The sequence below is a fragment of the Zingiber officinale genome, chromosome 1A, assembly GCF_018446385.1.
Source record: "Zingiber officinale cultivar Zhangliang chromosome 1A, Zo_v1.1, whole genome shotgun sequence".
Classification (NCBI taxonomy): domain Eukaryota; kingdom Viridiplantae; phylum Streptophyta; class Magnoliopsida; order Zingiberales; family Zingiberaceae; genus Zingiber; species Zingiber officinale.
The window spans coordinates 176914924-176933397 of NC_055987.1; the positions used below are offsets into that span (position 1 = coordinate 176914924).

At 36.1% G+C, this 18474-nt stretch overlaps 1 protein-coding gene across 1 annotated transcript in view; it reads right to left on the reverse strand.

Moving 5' to 3' along the window:
* Positions 1–1504: 1504 nt before the first annotated feature.
* LOC122007260 (lactoylglutathione lyase-like) overlaps positions 1505–18474 on the reverse strand; it is a 30566-nt gene continuing 13596 nt past the window's right edge. The window contains exons 2-7 of the mRNA XM_042563094.1: positions 7364–7421; positions 5063–5200; positions 2236–2315; positions 1982–2052; positions 1728–1817; positions 1505–1611 (exon numbers count right to left, since the gene is read on the reverse strand). Coding sequence (XP_042419028.1) covers positions 1511–1611; positions 1728–1817; positions 1982–2052; positions 2236–2315; positions 5063–5200; positions 7364–7421 — 538 coding nt within the window. The 3' untranslated portion in view covers positions 1505–1510. The remainder of the gene's footprint in view (positions 1612–1727; positions 1818–1981; positions 2053–2235; positions 2316–5062; positions 5201–7363; positions 7422–18474) is intronic.

Consider the following 18474-nt stretch of genomic DNA (forward strand, 5'->3'; position numbering starts at 1 on the left):
ACCTACAGAAACTTTTGTCACCAAGATAAATTAGAAAACTCTAGCTCAATCCATCATCCTCAAGTCAACCACTCATTAAAAAAAATTTATCTATTCATTTATCAAAAATGAAACTCAAGCTTTATTTACCATTAATCTGGGAGATGAATTTTGAATCATACTTAAGAAGCTAAAAACCATTGAAATTGAATTTTTTACATTTTTAGAATCTTCTTATGTTACGTGAACAATGATGTCAAAGTCTGGTTATCTTTGTATGAGGATTTTTATGCTATTAAAGGAGCAAAAGATTTTGGTATAAAAAAAAATACATGATGAAAATCAACTTTTGCTACGTATTGATTTTTGCATTTTTTTTTTTTTTGTCAAATAAAAAAATAGTTTCCTTTTTACTATCATGAGTCTCATGTTGTAATCATATACGGGAAGGACAAATATATTTCTCTTAATTCTACTTTTCACAGTATATCGTCAAAAGTAGTGCTCCATATATATCAATTTTTATCAAATAAAAAATAATAATTTCTTTTGATATAATAATAATTCATATATAATAATTTTATTCTATATTATAGTAGGTAACTTTGTAGTGATTACAATAGCATTGAAATAATAATATTTTCAGAATACGAAATATATTAAAACACCTTTATAAGTTAAGAAACAAAAGGATGCTCCGAAAATGAAGCATTTGTAAATTTGTAACTAGGGTTTGCTAGTTAATTCATCTAATGGAATGTTGATGATCATCAAGCAATCATATAGTTTGTTTTGTCTAAACATTCTATTTCATCCTCACATCATTAGCATTGTCGATCCATCCAATGGAATAATGACACGATAAATATATCAACATGACCACATTACTTTTTACTCAAATAAGGGTCTAGAGTCATTTCACAGGTTTTGAGATCCGGAGAGGAATTTTTGAAAACTGAGAATAAATTCTGAACAATGGAAAAGAAATTTCCCAAGGGATCTCATGACATTTCACAAATTCTGAATTTTGGAGAAAGTGCAATTCAGATACAACAGTTTCTACTCTAAACATGTATTTTCACAGAGAAGGAAAGTGAATTCCAGTATCATATATCCTTATTTTGTTGTAAAAAAATTGATCAGCTAGCAAACTGCGAGACTGAATCAAAGATCAAAAAACTTAATGCAGACATTTTGTTCAAGTTTGGTTTGGTTTGGTTTGGTGGATAGAAACACAGACAGTACACTCAGCAAATGAGTATACTGTGCTAAACACAGACAGTACACAGACAGTACCCACAGACAGTACACAGTATCCTTATTTTGGTTTGGTTTTAAAGAAAGTTTCACATCGTTAGTTTATTGTGTAAGCAAAAGAGGGAAACTGGCATAGATCGGAACACTCTGCTGAATGAAAAAAAAAAAAAAACAGAGAACTCAAACACAACCATGGCATAGATCCGAACACTATGAGTAACTGCTGATTCACTAGACAGATGGCATCTGGAAGCATGGAGCATCCTCACATTGATTAAGCAGCAGCAGAAGCCACACCCCCTATAGTTTTCAAGTCAAAAATTTCAATCCAGTAGCCATCAGGATCTTTAATGAAGGCAATGCCTGTCATTTTTTCTGCACTCGGAGGACAGAAAAGAACAAGTTCATGCATAAACAATATAAATATGCACAAATAAATAAAACTATTTATCAAACTATAATTTTTATGTGAAAATTGAGTTCCAACTTACCATCATCAGGTCTTTGTACAAACTCTACCCCTAGACGTTCAAATCGCTCGCATGCTTTGTATGTGTCATCAACAGTGATTCCAATATGGCCTGCAAGTTTCGAGCAAACATTTAAGTTCAACAGATGAAGCATATGTTGTAGACATATTTGTGGTCTGCAAAAAAGAAGCTTATTCATCTTGCATAGTAATATTGCAGACAGCCAAAGGCATATATCATTTACAAAACCTTGATCAAACAATAATAGTACGCACCAAAGCCACGTGGTTCTGAATTTCCATTATGGTAGCCCTTAAATTCCGGATCACTTTCTGTTCCCCAGTTGCTATTGGTAGTGAACAAGGGAAACTTAGAAACATAATAAGCGTGCAATAAAGAGTATGCAAGTCAAACCATAGTAAGGTATAATCATAGCAGAGAACTATTGGAAGGTATTAAGAATATGCAAGTCAAACCATAGTTGTAAGGTATAATCATTGCAAAGAACTATTGAAAGGTATTTTCTTACTGTGTAAGCTCAAGTGTAGCTTTCTGACCAAAAGTCCACACGGTTCTTTCAGTTGGATCAGATGGTGCTGATGCAGTATTCTGTGCAATGAAGATGAGCATATAGTATTGTTGCAGTGATGGAAGAAAACATGTGTGTTTCTGAAACTACATGAAAAATACTCTACCTCATAACCAAGTACAAGCTGAACTTCATGTCAGGAAAATCCAATCTCTTCAGCAAGCTGATTAGATCTCACAAATGATCAAGGAAAGTAAGAGTGGATGTGGTAAATAGAGCAAGGATGATCAATTACAAGAACAGAATAGAACGTATTAATTTTATGAAGGACACAAGATGTTTCTCTCTATTAATACAGTTGTTTTCAATATTCTTCCATTTCAAATGAGATACTAAATTAGGGTGTTAAAGCCCTCGACTGAAGGCTCATCATATCTGTCAAGACTTTTACACCAACTCATTGCCAAGATAAGTTCACAGTCGAAAGCAACTAAGAATGGATTGGCTTAGAAGCTCAAGGTCAATTTTAATACAAGCACAACCTTAACTTGATAACCCATTTAATTATAACCTTCTAAGCATGTAAAAACATCATTTGCCCCTTCGTACTAACCTAAGCTTCTGAATTAAGTGCAAGCTAATCAAAATTTGCATGCTATTAGAGGCTGAAACCTAGCCTTATGATTAGAGATTACCAAGTCGAGATGTAGACACGAATTCAAAATTCCTAGGCCAATGTCAATGATGATTGAAGACTTAACTAGCCTTAAATTTGAATTGCGGAGCCAAGTAGTCACTCATTTCCAATGTTTTTTTTTATGAAAAGGTAAATATATATCATCAAAAAACGTGAAGCAAGTAGTCACTCATTTCCAATGTGATACTAAGACAAGATGTCATATGTCGACACGGATGTTTGTACTACAAATAACCATATTAAAGAAGGCAATGCCCACAACATCATCTTGGTTCTTCCAAAACAACTCTATCTATAATCTTACAAAATTCCTAATATTTCTTATTTTATTCTTGACGATACATGTTGGTAAAAAATGAAATTGAAAATCAATTCAAGAACCAAGAAAATAATCTAAGTTGCATAAGATCAATTGGTTGGGGCATGAATTTAATATACACTCCATTACCTAGAAATAGGTTAGCCAGTCATGTATACCAGTTATCCCAAAGAACCATGCCGTTATTGTCGAAAAGGAAATATGCTAATGTTAATTTAGCCATTAGAAAGACAATTCTTGTAGTTTTTTATTTACAAGTTTGTAAGCATGCAGGAATTATGCACAAGGTTTCATATTGGTTTGGTCTTGATACTTTTAAAGGAACTATTAATGATAACATCATGATTAATTTTATTTAGTACAAGTTATAGTTTTTAATTAACTACTTGATTGTAATTGATTACTTAATAATTATTTTGATTGCTAAATGTATGTCTATTCTTGTGTTTATAAATGTCTCAGTTCATAAAGTTAAAAATGTTTACAACTAATTAAGTTTTTTTTTTATCTTTAGACACTTGTAAATTGTATCATTTGAATGATTTCCATCTAAAATTTAATATAGAACTTTTTCTTAAATAAATCTTTAATATGATCTAGTCAATGCACACCTATCGCAATTATTATATATCTTTTGATATTCCAACAAAATATAGTTAAAATAGTGAATGGAAAAAAATGATGAATTATTTTCTCAACTTAATTAAATAAATTTTTATTTAGTCAAAATATCATGTCAAACCTTAGCAGCTCCTCAATTCTCAAATCAAAGTCAAGAGAAGATGCAAAGGAGAAGTCTAACAATGATCTCACTAGTTTTCCATCACTACTAACTCACATTATCTCATTAGGTCTCCCCCAATGTCATTGAAGTTAGAATACAAAAAAATAACCTTATCCTACTTAATTTTTGCATTTTAATTTTTTTTTATTTTAGATGATTAATCAAGTTAAATTGATATTTGGATTTTGGGTGGTGAGTGAAAATCATTTTAACATTGGGTGGAGCCCATTAAGTAGATATGATGATTAGATCCAATTGAGTTAAAAGTAGATTAGATTTGGACTTATTTTGATCAATTTAACACTAAACCAGCTAAATCTTATTTAATTAGGTTAGTGTAATTTATAGGAGATTAGAAATTAAATTAATTTCCATGTCTCTCTTTCTCAATTCCTCCCCCTCCTCCTTTCTTGGGTTACCATGCTGCCAGTCGTAGCTCGCCACCACCAAACCCTGACTTTCTTCTTCCCTCTCCTCCATAGCCCTTCTCTCCCCTAGTATTTCTCTTCCTCTTGTCTCTATTTCCACAGCACATAACCACCACTGCTCGGTTACGGTGTAGTCTCACTGAGCTAGTATTATCTCATATGTTGATCATCGATCTGCAGACAGAATGGTAAATTCTGCCAATTTTTACCTGCACGGCTCAGCACTTCAATCCTTGGTTATGCATGTAGGATGATGATTCATTCTATAATGTCAACAATTATCTATTAAGGTCAATTTCACAGCTTAATCTAAATAAACAGAGGTGACTACAGACTCAAAATAGTGAATACGAGATCAGCAAAATAAGCTAAAATTTTGGAAATTAGTGCGAACTTACGACATTCCCAACACGCGAGAGTAGAACTGTAGAAGTCAAGACTAACTTTGGGATCTTTAACTCTGAACATCTGCGATCAAAATCGCAATTTTTCACGCATGCATAAAGAGGAGCTTAAAAATGATTGAGAAAAATTGACTGAACATCCAGAGTTGGACGAAGGGAAACTAAGCAGAACGACGAGGCGGGCGGCGAACTTACAGTCTGCTGCAAGAAGTATCCCTTGGTGGCATCGTCGAGCTCCGTGTGGAGTCCGGGGTTGTTGGAGGGGGATTCCTTGGGATCGGACGAGGACGCAGCCATCGATGATGAACAAAATGGGCGGAATCGATGAAATTGCTGTCAACACGGTAAAAAAAAAAAAACGCATCAGACGACGAAATCGGCTACAAGTTACCAAAAGGGTTGGCGAGGTAGACCTGAATCGCTAGAGAAAAGGATTTGGGAGTTGATGGCGATCTCCAGGAAGAACGGAGCAAGGAGGAGAAGCGGTGGGAGATGAGGGGAACGGCGGCCTATTTATAGGGGGATGAGGCGAGATGACCCAGTGATGTAATATTGTAAATTTTCTGTTTTTTTCTAGAAAATAACATGAAAAATAATTGCCAAAAAAAATAATGAAAACGCTAGCCAACTGCACGATGATAAAAAATATTGCCGGCCTTGACTTTGGGGTCTTTGCCAAAAGCAAAAAAGTGACCTTTAAGAAAAAAAAAATTATTAATGTATAATTTGAATATAATTTAATAGAAAATTTTAAAAATCAAGATATTTCAAATTATTAATGTACAATTTGAATATAATTTAATAGAAAATTTTAAAAATTAATATATTTTATTTAAAATATGATAAACTTCATATAAAATTTATTTCTCAAGATTCTTCAAAAAAATATAATACCATACAAAATATGTTCCCTAAATTTCTCCAAAAAAGTATAATACCTACAAATAAAAAAACATAAGTATAAAATAATCATTAAAAAAATCTATATCTTCTAGCATTTTGAAAAGTAAAATCATCAATAAGGTTTTCAAAATCAAGTTTTTCTAACACCTTATTTTCAATACATAAAATTATCAAGTTATTTATATTCCAATCATTATCATCATTTTCTCTCAATTTTTCATGTTCATTCGTTACATGATTATGATCATCATTTTCTCTCAATTCTTCCTGCTCATTGATTGTATGATTATTTAATTCTTCTTGATTACTAGATTGTTGCTCATTTATTACATAATCATTTAGTTTTTCTTGACTTTCTTCTTTCAATTCATTAACTGAATTTTCATTGAAGAACTAGTTTTAAAAAACTTACGAAGAACACCTTTGTGAGTTTTAATAATCCGTTCCACTCTTTTTCTTTTATTTCTTTTCTAACTCCAAGATTGATATTTTTTTAGAAACATGTTTGTATTACAAATATCAAATGTAAAAATAAAACACACAAAATCAACAACAAAGAAAACAATGAAACAAACACAAGCAGTGAAAATAATAGTCAAAGACCAATAAAACCTGATTTGTACTTGAAGCAATCAATATAACTTATTCTATGATGATTAAAATTGGGATGATTTATTTAAACTCTTTTAAATCGGTAAGAAAAATCATAAAATATTGACTCCAATACAATGTTAAAAATCAATATTGAATATTGACAATAAAAAAAATATAGATAAGTAGGTAACTTACATTGTAAATTTATATATTGATGAATGATAATGTTGATGAAATTAAAATTAATAAACTTTTCTAATTTAATTAGAAGAGATTCAAAGGAGAAAAAAAGAGAAAATTAGTGTTCAAGATTCATACTTTACTCTTTAAAGTCTTATAACTTCTGTAAATAAATTAATGAAGAAAGAATTGTACAAGAAATAAAATCTTGGAAAGAGAAAAAATGATCATTTATCATCCTTCTTTTTTTCTTTCTTTTCTTTTTTAGATTTTTTCTTAAATTTTAATAGAAAATATTTTTTTACCTTTATTAAAACAATTCAACAATATATATATTTTTGGACCTTTATTAAAATAATCCAATCAAATATATTCTTTATATTTTTATTAAAACAATCTAAGTATATATAATATATAATATATATTATATATGCATATCAAATTTGGGGGTCCTTAAAAATCGAGGACCCTTGGCCATCGCCCTCGGTGACATGCCTTAGGGTCGGCCTTGATAAAAAAAAGGGTAAACTCCCATACAACGAGAATCTCTAGTAGGATATATCATACGTATACATTCACGATGTTCAAGCTATTTATGATGATCATCTGTTAAAACTTCACTTGTATTTTCTAGATTTATTTTAGTGATCTATAGAAAATTTTTATGGAGTTAGATCAATCGTCTCTAAAATTAATAGATTCAAAATTTTAAATATCTAGATTAATAAAAAAAACTAATAACAAAAAATTAGAGAGAACGAGATTGAGAGAGATAAAATATGTATCACGTGTTTTATAGATATGTAGAGAGGAGAGAACCTTGAAAAAGTTCTGTTTATTGTGGCAATCTTCACCCTGAGACCTCTTCAAGATCATCCTAAATATGTTGAAAGAGAGTAAATCATATGGGTCATTCAGCCAGCCAAACGGGCTCCCAAGTGAGAGGACCTAGCACGGGATAAATCCTGTGATTCGAACCCAAGATCTATTTTGGTAACTCTTCATCCGAATACCAACTCGACTATCCTGTGGGGGTAGAAAAAAATAAAAGAAAATGTTCTGTCCATGTTGTGGAGAATAGAGATCATTTAGTCATATGTTTGTCTATGGCACATAACTATGTATGTATTAGTATGTATTAGTGGTCTTGTAGCCTACTTAAGGAGAACAAAGTTCCAAATGACAACTAGTTGATCACCCTTAATTGACTTAGTCAATTAGAACTTGATTATCATCATCCTAATGATTGAATCTCATCTAAGTTAAAGACAACTCGTCTTTCAACTATCACAACTCAAGTTGATCTTTCTCCATGTATCATGCTTCATATTTCGTTTATACAGTGCACCTCCATCAATTGTTAGCAGCACTGCTCCTCGTTTTATAGCATCTTAGATATTTCATTCTATTTTTCTTTGATTTCTACGGACCTCAAGCCACTCAGCTGTCAATTTGGTTTGCCAAATCATGCCTCATGAGTACTTTGACATCACCTCAACGTTTCTCATCCTATAATTTGATCGCTTCATAGAACTTTCTTTGATTTCCACAAACCTCCAACTCATTGAGCTAGTGTGTGGCCTTGCCCGCACCAAGTCATCATGATCAACACTTTAACCTTGTCGAGTCATAAGATGCCCAAGCTCCGTGTATTTTGTCAAGTTTTGTACAACTTAAACACACATATCAAATATAGCATACAAAGCTTAAATCTTTTGCACACCATCAAAAATAAATGAGACTTGACTATTTAAGGCATGATTAAGTCAACAACAATTTAAGCTAAAAGTATCTCACGGCTATCAGTTGAATCTAGTTAATTAGAATCACTTTTAGTCAACTAATACAGTCAACACTTTTAGTCAAAAGTATTTGATGACTCTATTAAACTTAAAACTTGAAAAAGTGAACATGCGTAAATTAGAGGATTTCTAGAAGTGCAACAATATACAATTAGCATGAATTTGAAGCCTTGAAGGTTGTCGAACAATTTTAGTCAAAAGTATTTCGATAATTTACCAAAAAAGTGTACTACGATTAATATATTTATCAAAAAGCGTATCACGGTTTTATATTTACCAAAAGGCGGAGTTTACCAAAATCAATTCCCAGATTACCCCTCTGGCTAACCTAGCAACCGCCTTTTTTAAACACATTTTTCCAAGCATCCAAGCCGAAATTAGAATAGAAAAATAATTTGTTGTTCGGATACACGTCTTCTCACCGTCTCTCTCCCTTCATCCCTCTGTGTGGTGTTATAAACTTGAAAGAAAAAAAAATATGAACCCTGCGCTTGCCATTACTGCTCGTGGTGATTGGCGGGATTGCAATAGACCAGTTAGGTTTATGGCATAATTGCGTAAGAGTTGCTAGAGGAGACCAAGGACAAATTAAGTTAAGAAGGTCAGCCGAGAAGGACAAACTTCTTGCAAAAGGGAAATTAGAAGAAGCACACATTTAAAGATTTAGACATGTATGTATGGATTTTTTTACTGTAAAATAGGATAGTGAAGGTAAATAAAAAGTACACTATTTGTGCGTGAAGGGTGGCAGCAAAAAGTGGTTATATGGTTAATTGTGATTGTGTGGGGAATAATATTCAATAATACCTGAATTATGATGTAATAGAAGACTTAATTGATTTAATTCATGTTAGTTTTTGACGTTGATAGTTAAGTTTGGCTAAAAATTGTTTATTTATGGTTTAGGGTTTAGTCAGTGGTGATCCTAGTTTACAAGAAGTATCTGCTTCAAAAGTGGCCTGATATCTATGATATCAGGCCCAACGTGGGCCTGATATATATGATATCAGGCCCACCTTGGGCCTGATATCGATAATGTGTTATGTGGTTAAAACTTTGCTTTTACATCAGACCCTTCCTAGTTTGAGCAAAATTACAATTTAACTACAGAAAAAGATTATGTAGTTGCAAATTTACTAAAATAGTTTGTAATTTATTTATCAGGGATAATCATATAACTGACGAAATTCTATCTGAGATATGGAATACTCTTGATGCAACTTCTAGCATTGGACATGCAGATAATGTAGGAGAAGTATCCAAAACAAATATTTCATCATCTTCACAGTATAGCTGTGTGCATAACACAAATAGAAATACAAGCAGTAATTTCACATTTGATCTAAATGAAGAAGCTAGTATTCAAGAAGATGAGGTTCTGAACCCGTGTGCAACACTTGTTGATTACTATGAGCCTAGTTGGAGTGAGGAGGAAGGGTATTATAACCGAAATGGAGAGGAAATGCAATGCAATACAGATGTACAGGAATTCTTTGCTGATGATATGCAGATTGAACAATATGAAATATCTCAAGAGCAGTAGAGTGACTTAGAGGAGGAGTTCCCAATAGCTGATGATCCATATATTCTAAATTCTCGATTGCTCCAAAGGCCAATTGAAGAGGCAACAGATCAGCATGAATTTTTTGTAGGGCAGATATTTTAGTCTCGACAAGAGTTCAAGAATCAACTTGTGAAGCATGCCATAGTTAAACATATGAGATATAACCCAGTTGACACTCGGAAAAATAAAGTAAAATTGTTTGCTTCAATCAACCGTGTAAGTGGAGAGTAGTTGCCAGGGGGGATGTCGAGTTCATTGTTACGAAATAAATAAAGGAACACCAATGTGGCACCATTAGGGAAAGTGCTGATCATCAAGCATGCTCTTCATCCTTTGTAGCTTCTTTTGTTGAAGAGCAATTTCTTGCTAATGAACAATACAAGCCAAGTATGATTATAGCAGATATAAAAGTCAGGTTCGGAGTGACCATATCCTACAGAAAAGCTTACATAGCTCGAGAGAAAGCGATGAAGAAAGTTGTTGGAGATTATAATCAAGCATATAGAGATCTTCCACTATATCTGCGTGAGTTAAGAGTCAGGGATCCTGAAACCTATGTTGCACTACACAGGAATGGGGATAATCAGTTCCAACGATGTTTTTGGGGTTTTGGAGCTTGTAGGAGAGTATTCAGGTCTTATCTGCATAAATTAATTGGAATTGATGCCACACACCTAAGAGGCAAATATCCGGGTGTGTTGTTGATGGCTACATCAATAGATGCTAATGACAATGTCCTCCGAGTAGTCTTTGGAATCGCTGAAGTTGAATGTGGGTATGCATGGGAGTGGTTTATGAATCATACGAAGAGATTCTTTAATGTTGATCCAGAGTCAATGAGTATAGTATCAAATAGACATCGTGGCATTATAGCAGCAGTTAGGAAAGTCTACCCTACTGCCCATCATGCTTTTTGTTGTCACCACATGTCTTGCAATATGGTAACAGAAACTGGCAGTAGGTCAGGTTTAGGGTTGTTTTGGGCAGCTGCTCGAGCAAACACAACACTACAATATGATCTCATAATGCAGTCCATGCTTGAAAAACATCCAGATGCTCATAAGTGGCTTCAGAACATTGACCCTAAAAGATGGGCTAATGCACACTTTAGTGGCAGAAGGTACACAATTCTAACCACCAATTGTGTAGAGAGTTTAAATGCTTTGTTCAAGGAGACGCGTGAACTTCCGATAAACAGGTTAATTGATAATACCAGAAGAAAGGTAGCTCAATGGTTCTATAACCGTAAGGAGGAAGCGTCGAAATGGTATGTAGCGTTGACACCTCATTCTACCAAAGAAATGCAATCAAGGAGGGAGAAAGCTAGACGATATAAAGTCCACCCCTACTCTCAATCCGAAATGGAAGTAGAGACATGGGGTGCTTCATACATTGTTGATTTGGAGAGAAAATATTGTAACTGTGGGGAGTTTCAAATTTCAGGATTGCCTTGCTCATATGCAAATGCCGTCATAATTCACCGGAACATGGATACACTCCCATATTGTGAGCATTACTTTCATTCATATAATTGGAAAACGACATACATGGATCGTATTTACCCCTGTCGAAGCAAGGAATTTTGGCCTAGGGTTGTCAACAACATTATAGTGTTATGTCCCTGTAGCCTTGTGCAGCCTGGTAGGCGAAAGAAGGCAAGGATCAAGTCAAAACATAATGGGAAGGTAAAAATCAAATGCAGCAGGTGCAAACAACTGGGCCATAATCGGAGGACCTGTAGAATGCCGCCATCCCCTGGATCTTGACTGAATTGTAAATTGGAGGAGTTGAGGCATATGTTTTGTATGAAGTACATAAATAGGTTTGTAAGACAAACAGTTGTTAAAAGTGATGTTTCTGTTATATACGTTTATGGAGTATTTAGTTTGTGTTACAGTTTTATGGTAGGTATGAGAAGTGTAAACCATCACCTGCAAGGCAGAAATAATACTTCACACCATATCTCCATTGTGTCAAATAAAAATGCAATACATTTCAATTCAACAGGAAGGGGTTCGTAATTTCAATGTCACATTAATATGTAGTGAAATATAGATGTGTTAAAACATGCACAAAGGGAGTGTAGTAATCCTTGCAAAATAAGATAGGATAGCAGTTCTAGGTCATTGAAATGGGGTATAAATATGTTTTGACACCAGATATACCATCTTCCCAGGTAGACCTTCACAGGGGACTTGATTTCATGTAGATCCAAATAGGGGAAGGTCATCAGTGGGTTTAGGTCAAAACCCACTGATGGACCTTGACACCTCTGATTGGACTCATTTCAGCTATAGTGGTATTCTGGAGTTGCAAGGACTCCAAATCTGCTGGCAAATCATTATTTATATATCTATAGGTGCTGGGAAAAAACAATACAAAATTAGGCTTCGTTAGGCCTGATATGCTTGGATATCAGGCCCAACGTGGGTCTGATATGACTATTATTTAATAAAGCATTATTCTATCTCCCCCTAATATAAACTCCAAGCATTCTTACAGGGCCTGATCAAAATAATAAAATAACATCAATTTTAATAGTCACCTTCCATAGGGTAGAAAAGAAAAGTTGTGCACTGTTCCGTGCCTACTGGCACGGTGCCATACTTCCTAATCCATGGTGTATAAATTATGTTTGACACCATAAATATCATCTCCCCACCAAGACCATCACTGGGGACTTGATTTCATGAAAATCCAAGTAGGGGAGGGCCATCAGTGGGTTTTGGTCAAAACCCACTGATGGACCTAGACATCTCTGATTGGACTCATTTCAGTTCTAGTGGTTTTATAGAGTTGCAAGGACTCAGAATCTGGTGGCAAATAATTATTTAAATATCTATAGGTGCTGGGAAAAATTTAAAATACAATCAGCCTCCGTTGGGCCTGATATGAGTGGATATCAGGTCCAACGTGGGCCTGATATGAGACCATATCAGGCCCAAAGTGGCCTTGGTATGGTATCCTTTTTTATAAATTTATACTATCTCCCATTTTCTATAAACTCAAAATGTGCTACCATGCTCCTTATGAAAAAATAAATGGCAACTGGCACGGAACCATACTTCCTAATCCATGGTGTATAAATTATGTTTTACACCATATATATCATCTCCCCACCAAGACCTTCACAGGGGACTTGATTTCATGTAAATCTAAGTAGGGGAGGGCCATCAATGGGTTTTGGTCAAAACTCACTGATGGACCTAGACACCTCTGATTGGACCCATTTCAGCTCTAGTGGTATTCTGGAGTTGCAAGGACTCAGAATCTGGTGGCAAATAATTATTTAAATATCTATAGGTGCTGCAAAAAATTTAAAATACAATCAGGCTCCGTTGGGCCTGATATGCTTGGATATCAGGCCCAACGTGGGCCTGATATGAGTGGATATCAGGCCCAACGTAGGCCTGAAATCCAAGCATATCAGGCCCAAAGTGGCCTTGGTATGATATCCTTTCTTATAAATTTATACTATCTCCCCTTTCTATAAACTCAAAATGTGCTACCATGCTCCTTATAAAAAAATAAATGGCAATGTAGGCCTGATATCCAAGCATATCAGGCCCAAAGTGGCCTTGGTATGGTATCCTTTCTTATAAATTTATACTATCTCCCCTTTCTGTAAACTCAAAATGTGCTATCATGCTCCTTATGAAAAAATAAATGGCAACTGGCACGGAGCCATACTTCCTAATCTATGGTGTATAAATTATGTTTGACACCATATATACCATCTCCCCACCAAGACCTTCACAGGGGACTTGATTTCATGTAAATCCAAGTAGGGGAGGGCCATCAGTGGGTTTTGGTCAAAACCCACGATGGACCTAGACACATCGGATTGGACCCATTTCAGCTGTAGTGGTATTCTGGAGTTGCAAGGACTCAGAATCTGGAGGCAAATAATTATTTAAATATTTATAGGTGCTAGGAAAACTATAAAATAAAATCAGTCTCCGTTGGGCCTGATATGCTTGGATATCAGGCCCAACATGGGCCTGATATGAGTGGATATCAGGCCCAACGTGGGCCTGATATCCAAGCATATCAGGCCCAAAGTGGCCTTGGTATGGTATCCTTTCTTATAAATTTATACTATCTCCCCTTTCTATAAACTCAAAATGTGCTACCATGCTCCTTATGAAAAAATAAATGGCAACTGGCACGGAGCCATACTTCCTAATCCATGGTGTATAAATTATGTTTGACACCATATATACCATCTCCCCACCAAGACTTTCACAGGGGACTTGATTTCATGTAAATCCAAGTAGTGGAGGGCCATCAGTGGGTTTTGGTCAAAACTCACTGATAGACCTAGACACCTCTGATTGGACCCATTTAAGATATAGTGGTTTTATGGAGTTGCAAGGACTCAGAATCTGGTGGCAAATAATTATTTAAATATTTATAGGTGCTGGGAATAATTTAAAATACAATCAGCCTCCGTTAGGCCTGATATGCTTGGATATCAGGCCCAACGTGGGCCTGATATGAATATCATTTAATAAAGCATTATTCTATCTCCCCCTAATATAAACTTCAAGCATTCTGACAGGGGCCTGATCAAAATAATAAAATAACAACAATTTTAATAGTCACCTTCCATAGGGTAAAAAAGAAAAGTTGTGCACTGTTCCGTGCTAACTGGCACGGAGCCATACTTCCTGATCCATGGTGTATAAATTATGTTTGACACCATAAATACCATCTCCCCACCAAGACCTTCACAGGGGACTTGATTTCATGTAAATCCAAGTAGGGGAGGGTCATCAGTGGGTTTTGGTCAAAACCCACTAATAGACCTAGACACATCGGATTGGACCCATTTCAGCTCTAGTGGTATTCTGGAGTTGCAAGGACTCAGAATCTGGTGGCAAATACTTATTTAAATATTTATAGGTGCTGGGAAAAATTTAAAATACAATCAGCCTCCGTTGGGCCTGATATGCTTGGATATCAGGCCCAACGTGGGCCTGATATGAGACCATATCAGGCCCAACGTGGGCCTGGTATGGTATCCTTTCTTATAAATTTATACTATCTCCCCTTTTCTATAAACTCAAAATGTGCTACCATGCTCCTTATAAAAAAATAAATGGCAACTGGCACGGAACCATACTTCCTAATCCATGGTGTATAAATTATGTTTGACACCATAAATACCATCTCCCCACCAAGACCTTCACTGGGGACTTGATTTCATGTAAATCCAAGTAGGGGAGGGCCATCAGTGGGTTTTGGTCAAAACCCATTGATGGACCTAGACACATCGGATTGGACCCATTTCAGCTCTGGTGGTATTCTGGAATTGCAAGGACTCAGAATCTGGTGGCATATAATTATTTAAATATCTATAGGTGCTGGGAAAAATTTAAAATACAATCAGGCTACGTTGGGCCTGATATGCTTGGATATCAGGCCCAACGTGGGCCTGATATCCAAGCATATCTGGCTCAAAGTGGCCTTGGCACTGTTCCGTGCCAACTGGCACGGAGCCATACTTCCTAAGCCATGGTGTATAAATTATGTTTGACACCATATATACCATCTCTCCACCAAGAACTTCACTGGGGACTTGATTTCATGTAAATCCAAGTAGGGGAGGGCCATCAGTGGGTTTTGGTCAAAACCCACTGATGGACCTAGACACATCGGATTGGACCCATTTCAGCTCTAGTGGTATTCTGGAGTTGCAAGGACTCAGAATCTGGTGGCAAATACTTATTTAAATATTTATAGATGCTGCGAAAAATTTAAAATACAATCAGCATCCGTTGGGTTTGATATGCTTGGATATCAGGCCCAATGTGGGCCTGATATGAGACCATATCAGGCCCAAAGTGGGCTTGGTATGGTATCCTTTCTTATAAATTTATACTATCTCCCCTTTTCTATAAACTCAAAATGTGCTACCATGCTCCTTATAAAAAAATAAATGGCAACTGGCACGGAACCATACTTCCTAATCCATGGTGTATAAATTATGTTTGACACCATAAATACCATCTCCCCACCAAGACCTTCACTGGGGACTTGATTTCATGTAAATCCAAGTAGGGGAGGGTCATCAGTGGGTTTTAGTCAAAATCCACTGATGGACCTAGACACATCGGATTGGACCCATTTCAACTCTAGTGGTATTCTGGAATTGCAATGACTCAGAATCTGGTGGCATATAATTATTTAAATATCTATAGGTGCTGGAAAAATTTTAAAATACAATCAGGCTCCGTTGGGCCTGATATGCTTGGATATCAGGCCCAACGTGGGCCTGATATCCAAGCATATCAGGCCCAAAGTGGCCTTGGCACTGTTCCGTGCCAACTAGCATGGAGCCATACTTCCTAAGCCATGGTATATAAATTATGTTTGACACCATATATACCATCTCTCCACCAAGAACTTCACTGGGGACTTGATTTCATGTAAATCCAAGTAGGGGAGAGCCATCAGTGGGTTTTGGTCAAAACCCACTGATGGACATAGACACATCGGATTGGACCCATTTCAGTTCTAGTGGTATTCTGGAGTTGCAAGGACTCAGAATCTGGTGACAATACTTATTTAAATATTTATAGGTGCTGGGAAAAATTTAAAATACAATCAGCCTCCGTTGGGCCTGATATGCTTGGATATCAGGCCCAACGTGGGCCTGATATGAGACCATATCAGGCCCAAAGTGGGCTTGTATGGTATCCTTTCTTATAAATTTATACTATCTCCCCTTTTCTATAAACTCAAAATGTGCTACCATGCTCCTTATAAAAAAATAAATGGCAACTGGCACGGAACCATACTTCCTAATCCATGGTATATAAATTATGTTTGACACCATAAATACCATCTCCCCACCAAGACCTTCGCTGGGGACTTGATTTCATGTAAATCCAAGTAGGGGAGGGCCATCAGTGGGTTTTGGTCAAAACCCACTAATGGACCTAGACACATCGGATTGGACCCATTTCAGCTCTAGTGGTATTCTGGAATTGCAAGGACTCAGAATTTGGTGGCATATAATTATTTAAATATCTATAAGTGCTGAAAAAAATTTAAAATACAATCAGGCTCCGTTGGGTCTGATATGCTTGGATATCAGGCTCCGTTGGGCCTGATATGCTTGGATATCAGGCCCAACGTGGGCCTGATATGAGTGCATATCAGGCCCAACGTGGGCCTGATATCCAAGCATATCAGGCCCAAAGTGGCCTTGGCACTATTCCGTGCCAACTAGCACGGAGCCATACTTCCTAAGCCATGATGTATAAATTATGTTTGACATCATATATGCCATCTCTCCACCAAGAACTTCACTGGGAACTTGATTTCATGTAAATCCAAGTAGGGGATGGCCATCAGTGGATTTTGGTCAAAACCCACTGATGGACCTAGACACATCGGATTGGACCCATTTCAGCTCTAGTGGTGTTCTGGAGTTGCAAGGACTCAGAATCTGGTGGCAAATACTTATTTAAATATTTATAGGTGCTGGGAAAAATTTAAAATACAATCAGCCTCCGTTGGGCCTGATATGCTTGGATATCAGGCCCAACGTGGGCCTGATATAGGACCATATCAGGCCCAACGTGGGCCTGGTATGGTATCCTTTCTTATAAATTTATACTATCTCCCCTTTTCTATAAACTCAAAATGTGCTACCATGCTCCTTATAAAAAAATAAATGGCAACTGGCACGGAACCATACTTCCTAATCCATGGTGTATAAATTATGTTTGACACCATAAATACCATCTCCCCACCAAGACCTTCACTGGGGACTTGATTTCATATAAATCCAAGTAGGGGAGGGCCATCAGTGGGTTTTAGTCAAAACCCACTGATGGTCTTAGACACATCGGATTGGACCCATTTCAGCTCTAGTGGTATTCTGGAGTTGCAAGGACTCAGAATCTGGTGGCAAATAATTATTTAAATATTTATAGGTGCTGGGAAAAATATAAAATACAATCAGCCTCCGTTGGGCCTGATATGCCTGATATCCAAGCATATCAGGCCCAAAGTGGCCTTGGCACTGTTCCGTGCCAACTGGCACGGAGCCATACTTCCTAAGCCATGGTGTATAAATTATGTTTGACACCATATATGCCATCTCTCCACCAAGAACTTCACTGGGGACTTGATTTCATGTAAATCCAAGTAGGGGAGGGCCATCAGTGGGTTTTGGTCAAAACCCACTGATGGACCTAGACACATCGGATTGGACCCATTTCAGCTCTAGTGGTATTCTGGAGTTGCAAGGACTCAGAATCTGCTGGCAAATAATTACTATCTCCCCTTTTCTATATACTCCAAATGTGCTACCATGCTCCTTATGAAAAAATAAAAAAATAAAATAAGATCATTTTTTAAATTCACTTCCCATAGGGTGGAAAAGAAAAGCGGTGCACTGTTCCGTGCCAACTGCCACGGAGCAATACCTTATTAGAAAAGGAATTTAAAGAAGGTATTTAGTAACCATAAATTTAATTTACAATAATTTTATTCACCATAAATTTAAGTTACACAAACAGTAAATCATTACTAGAATAAATTATTACAAT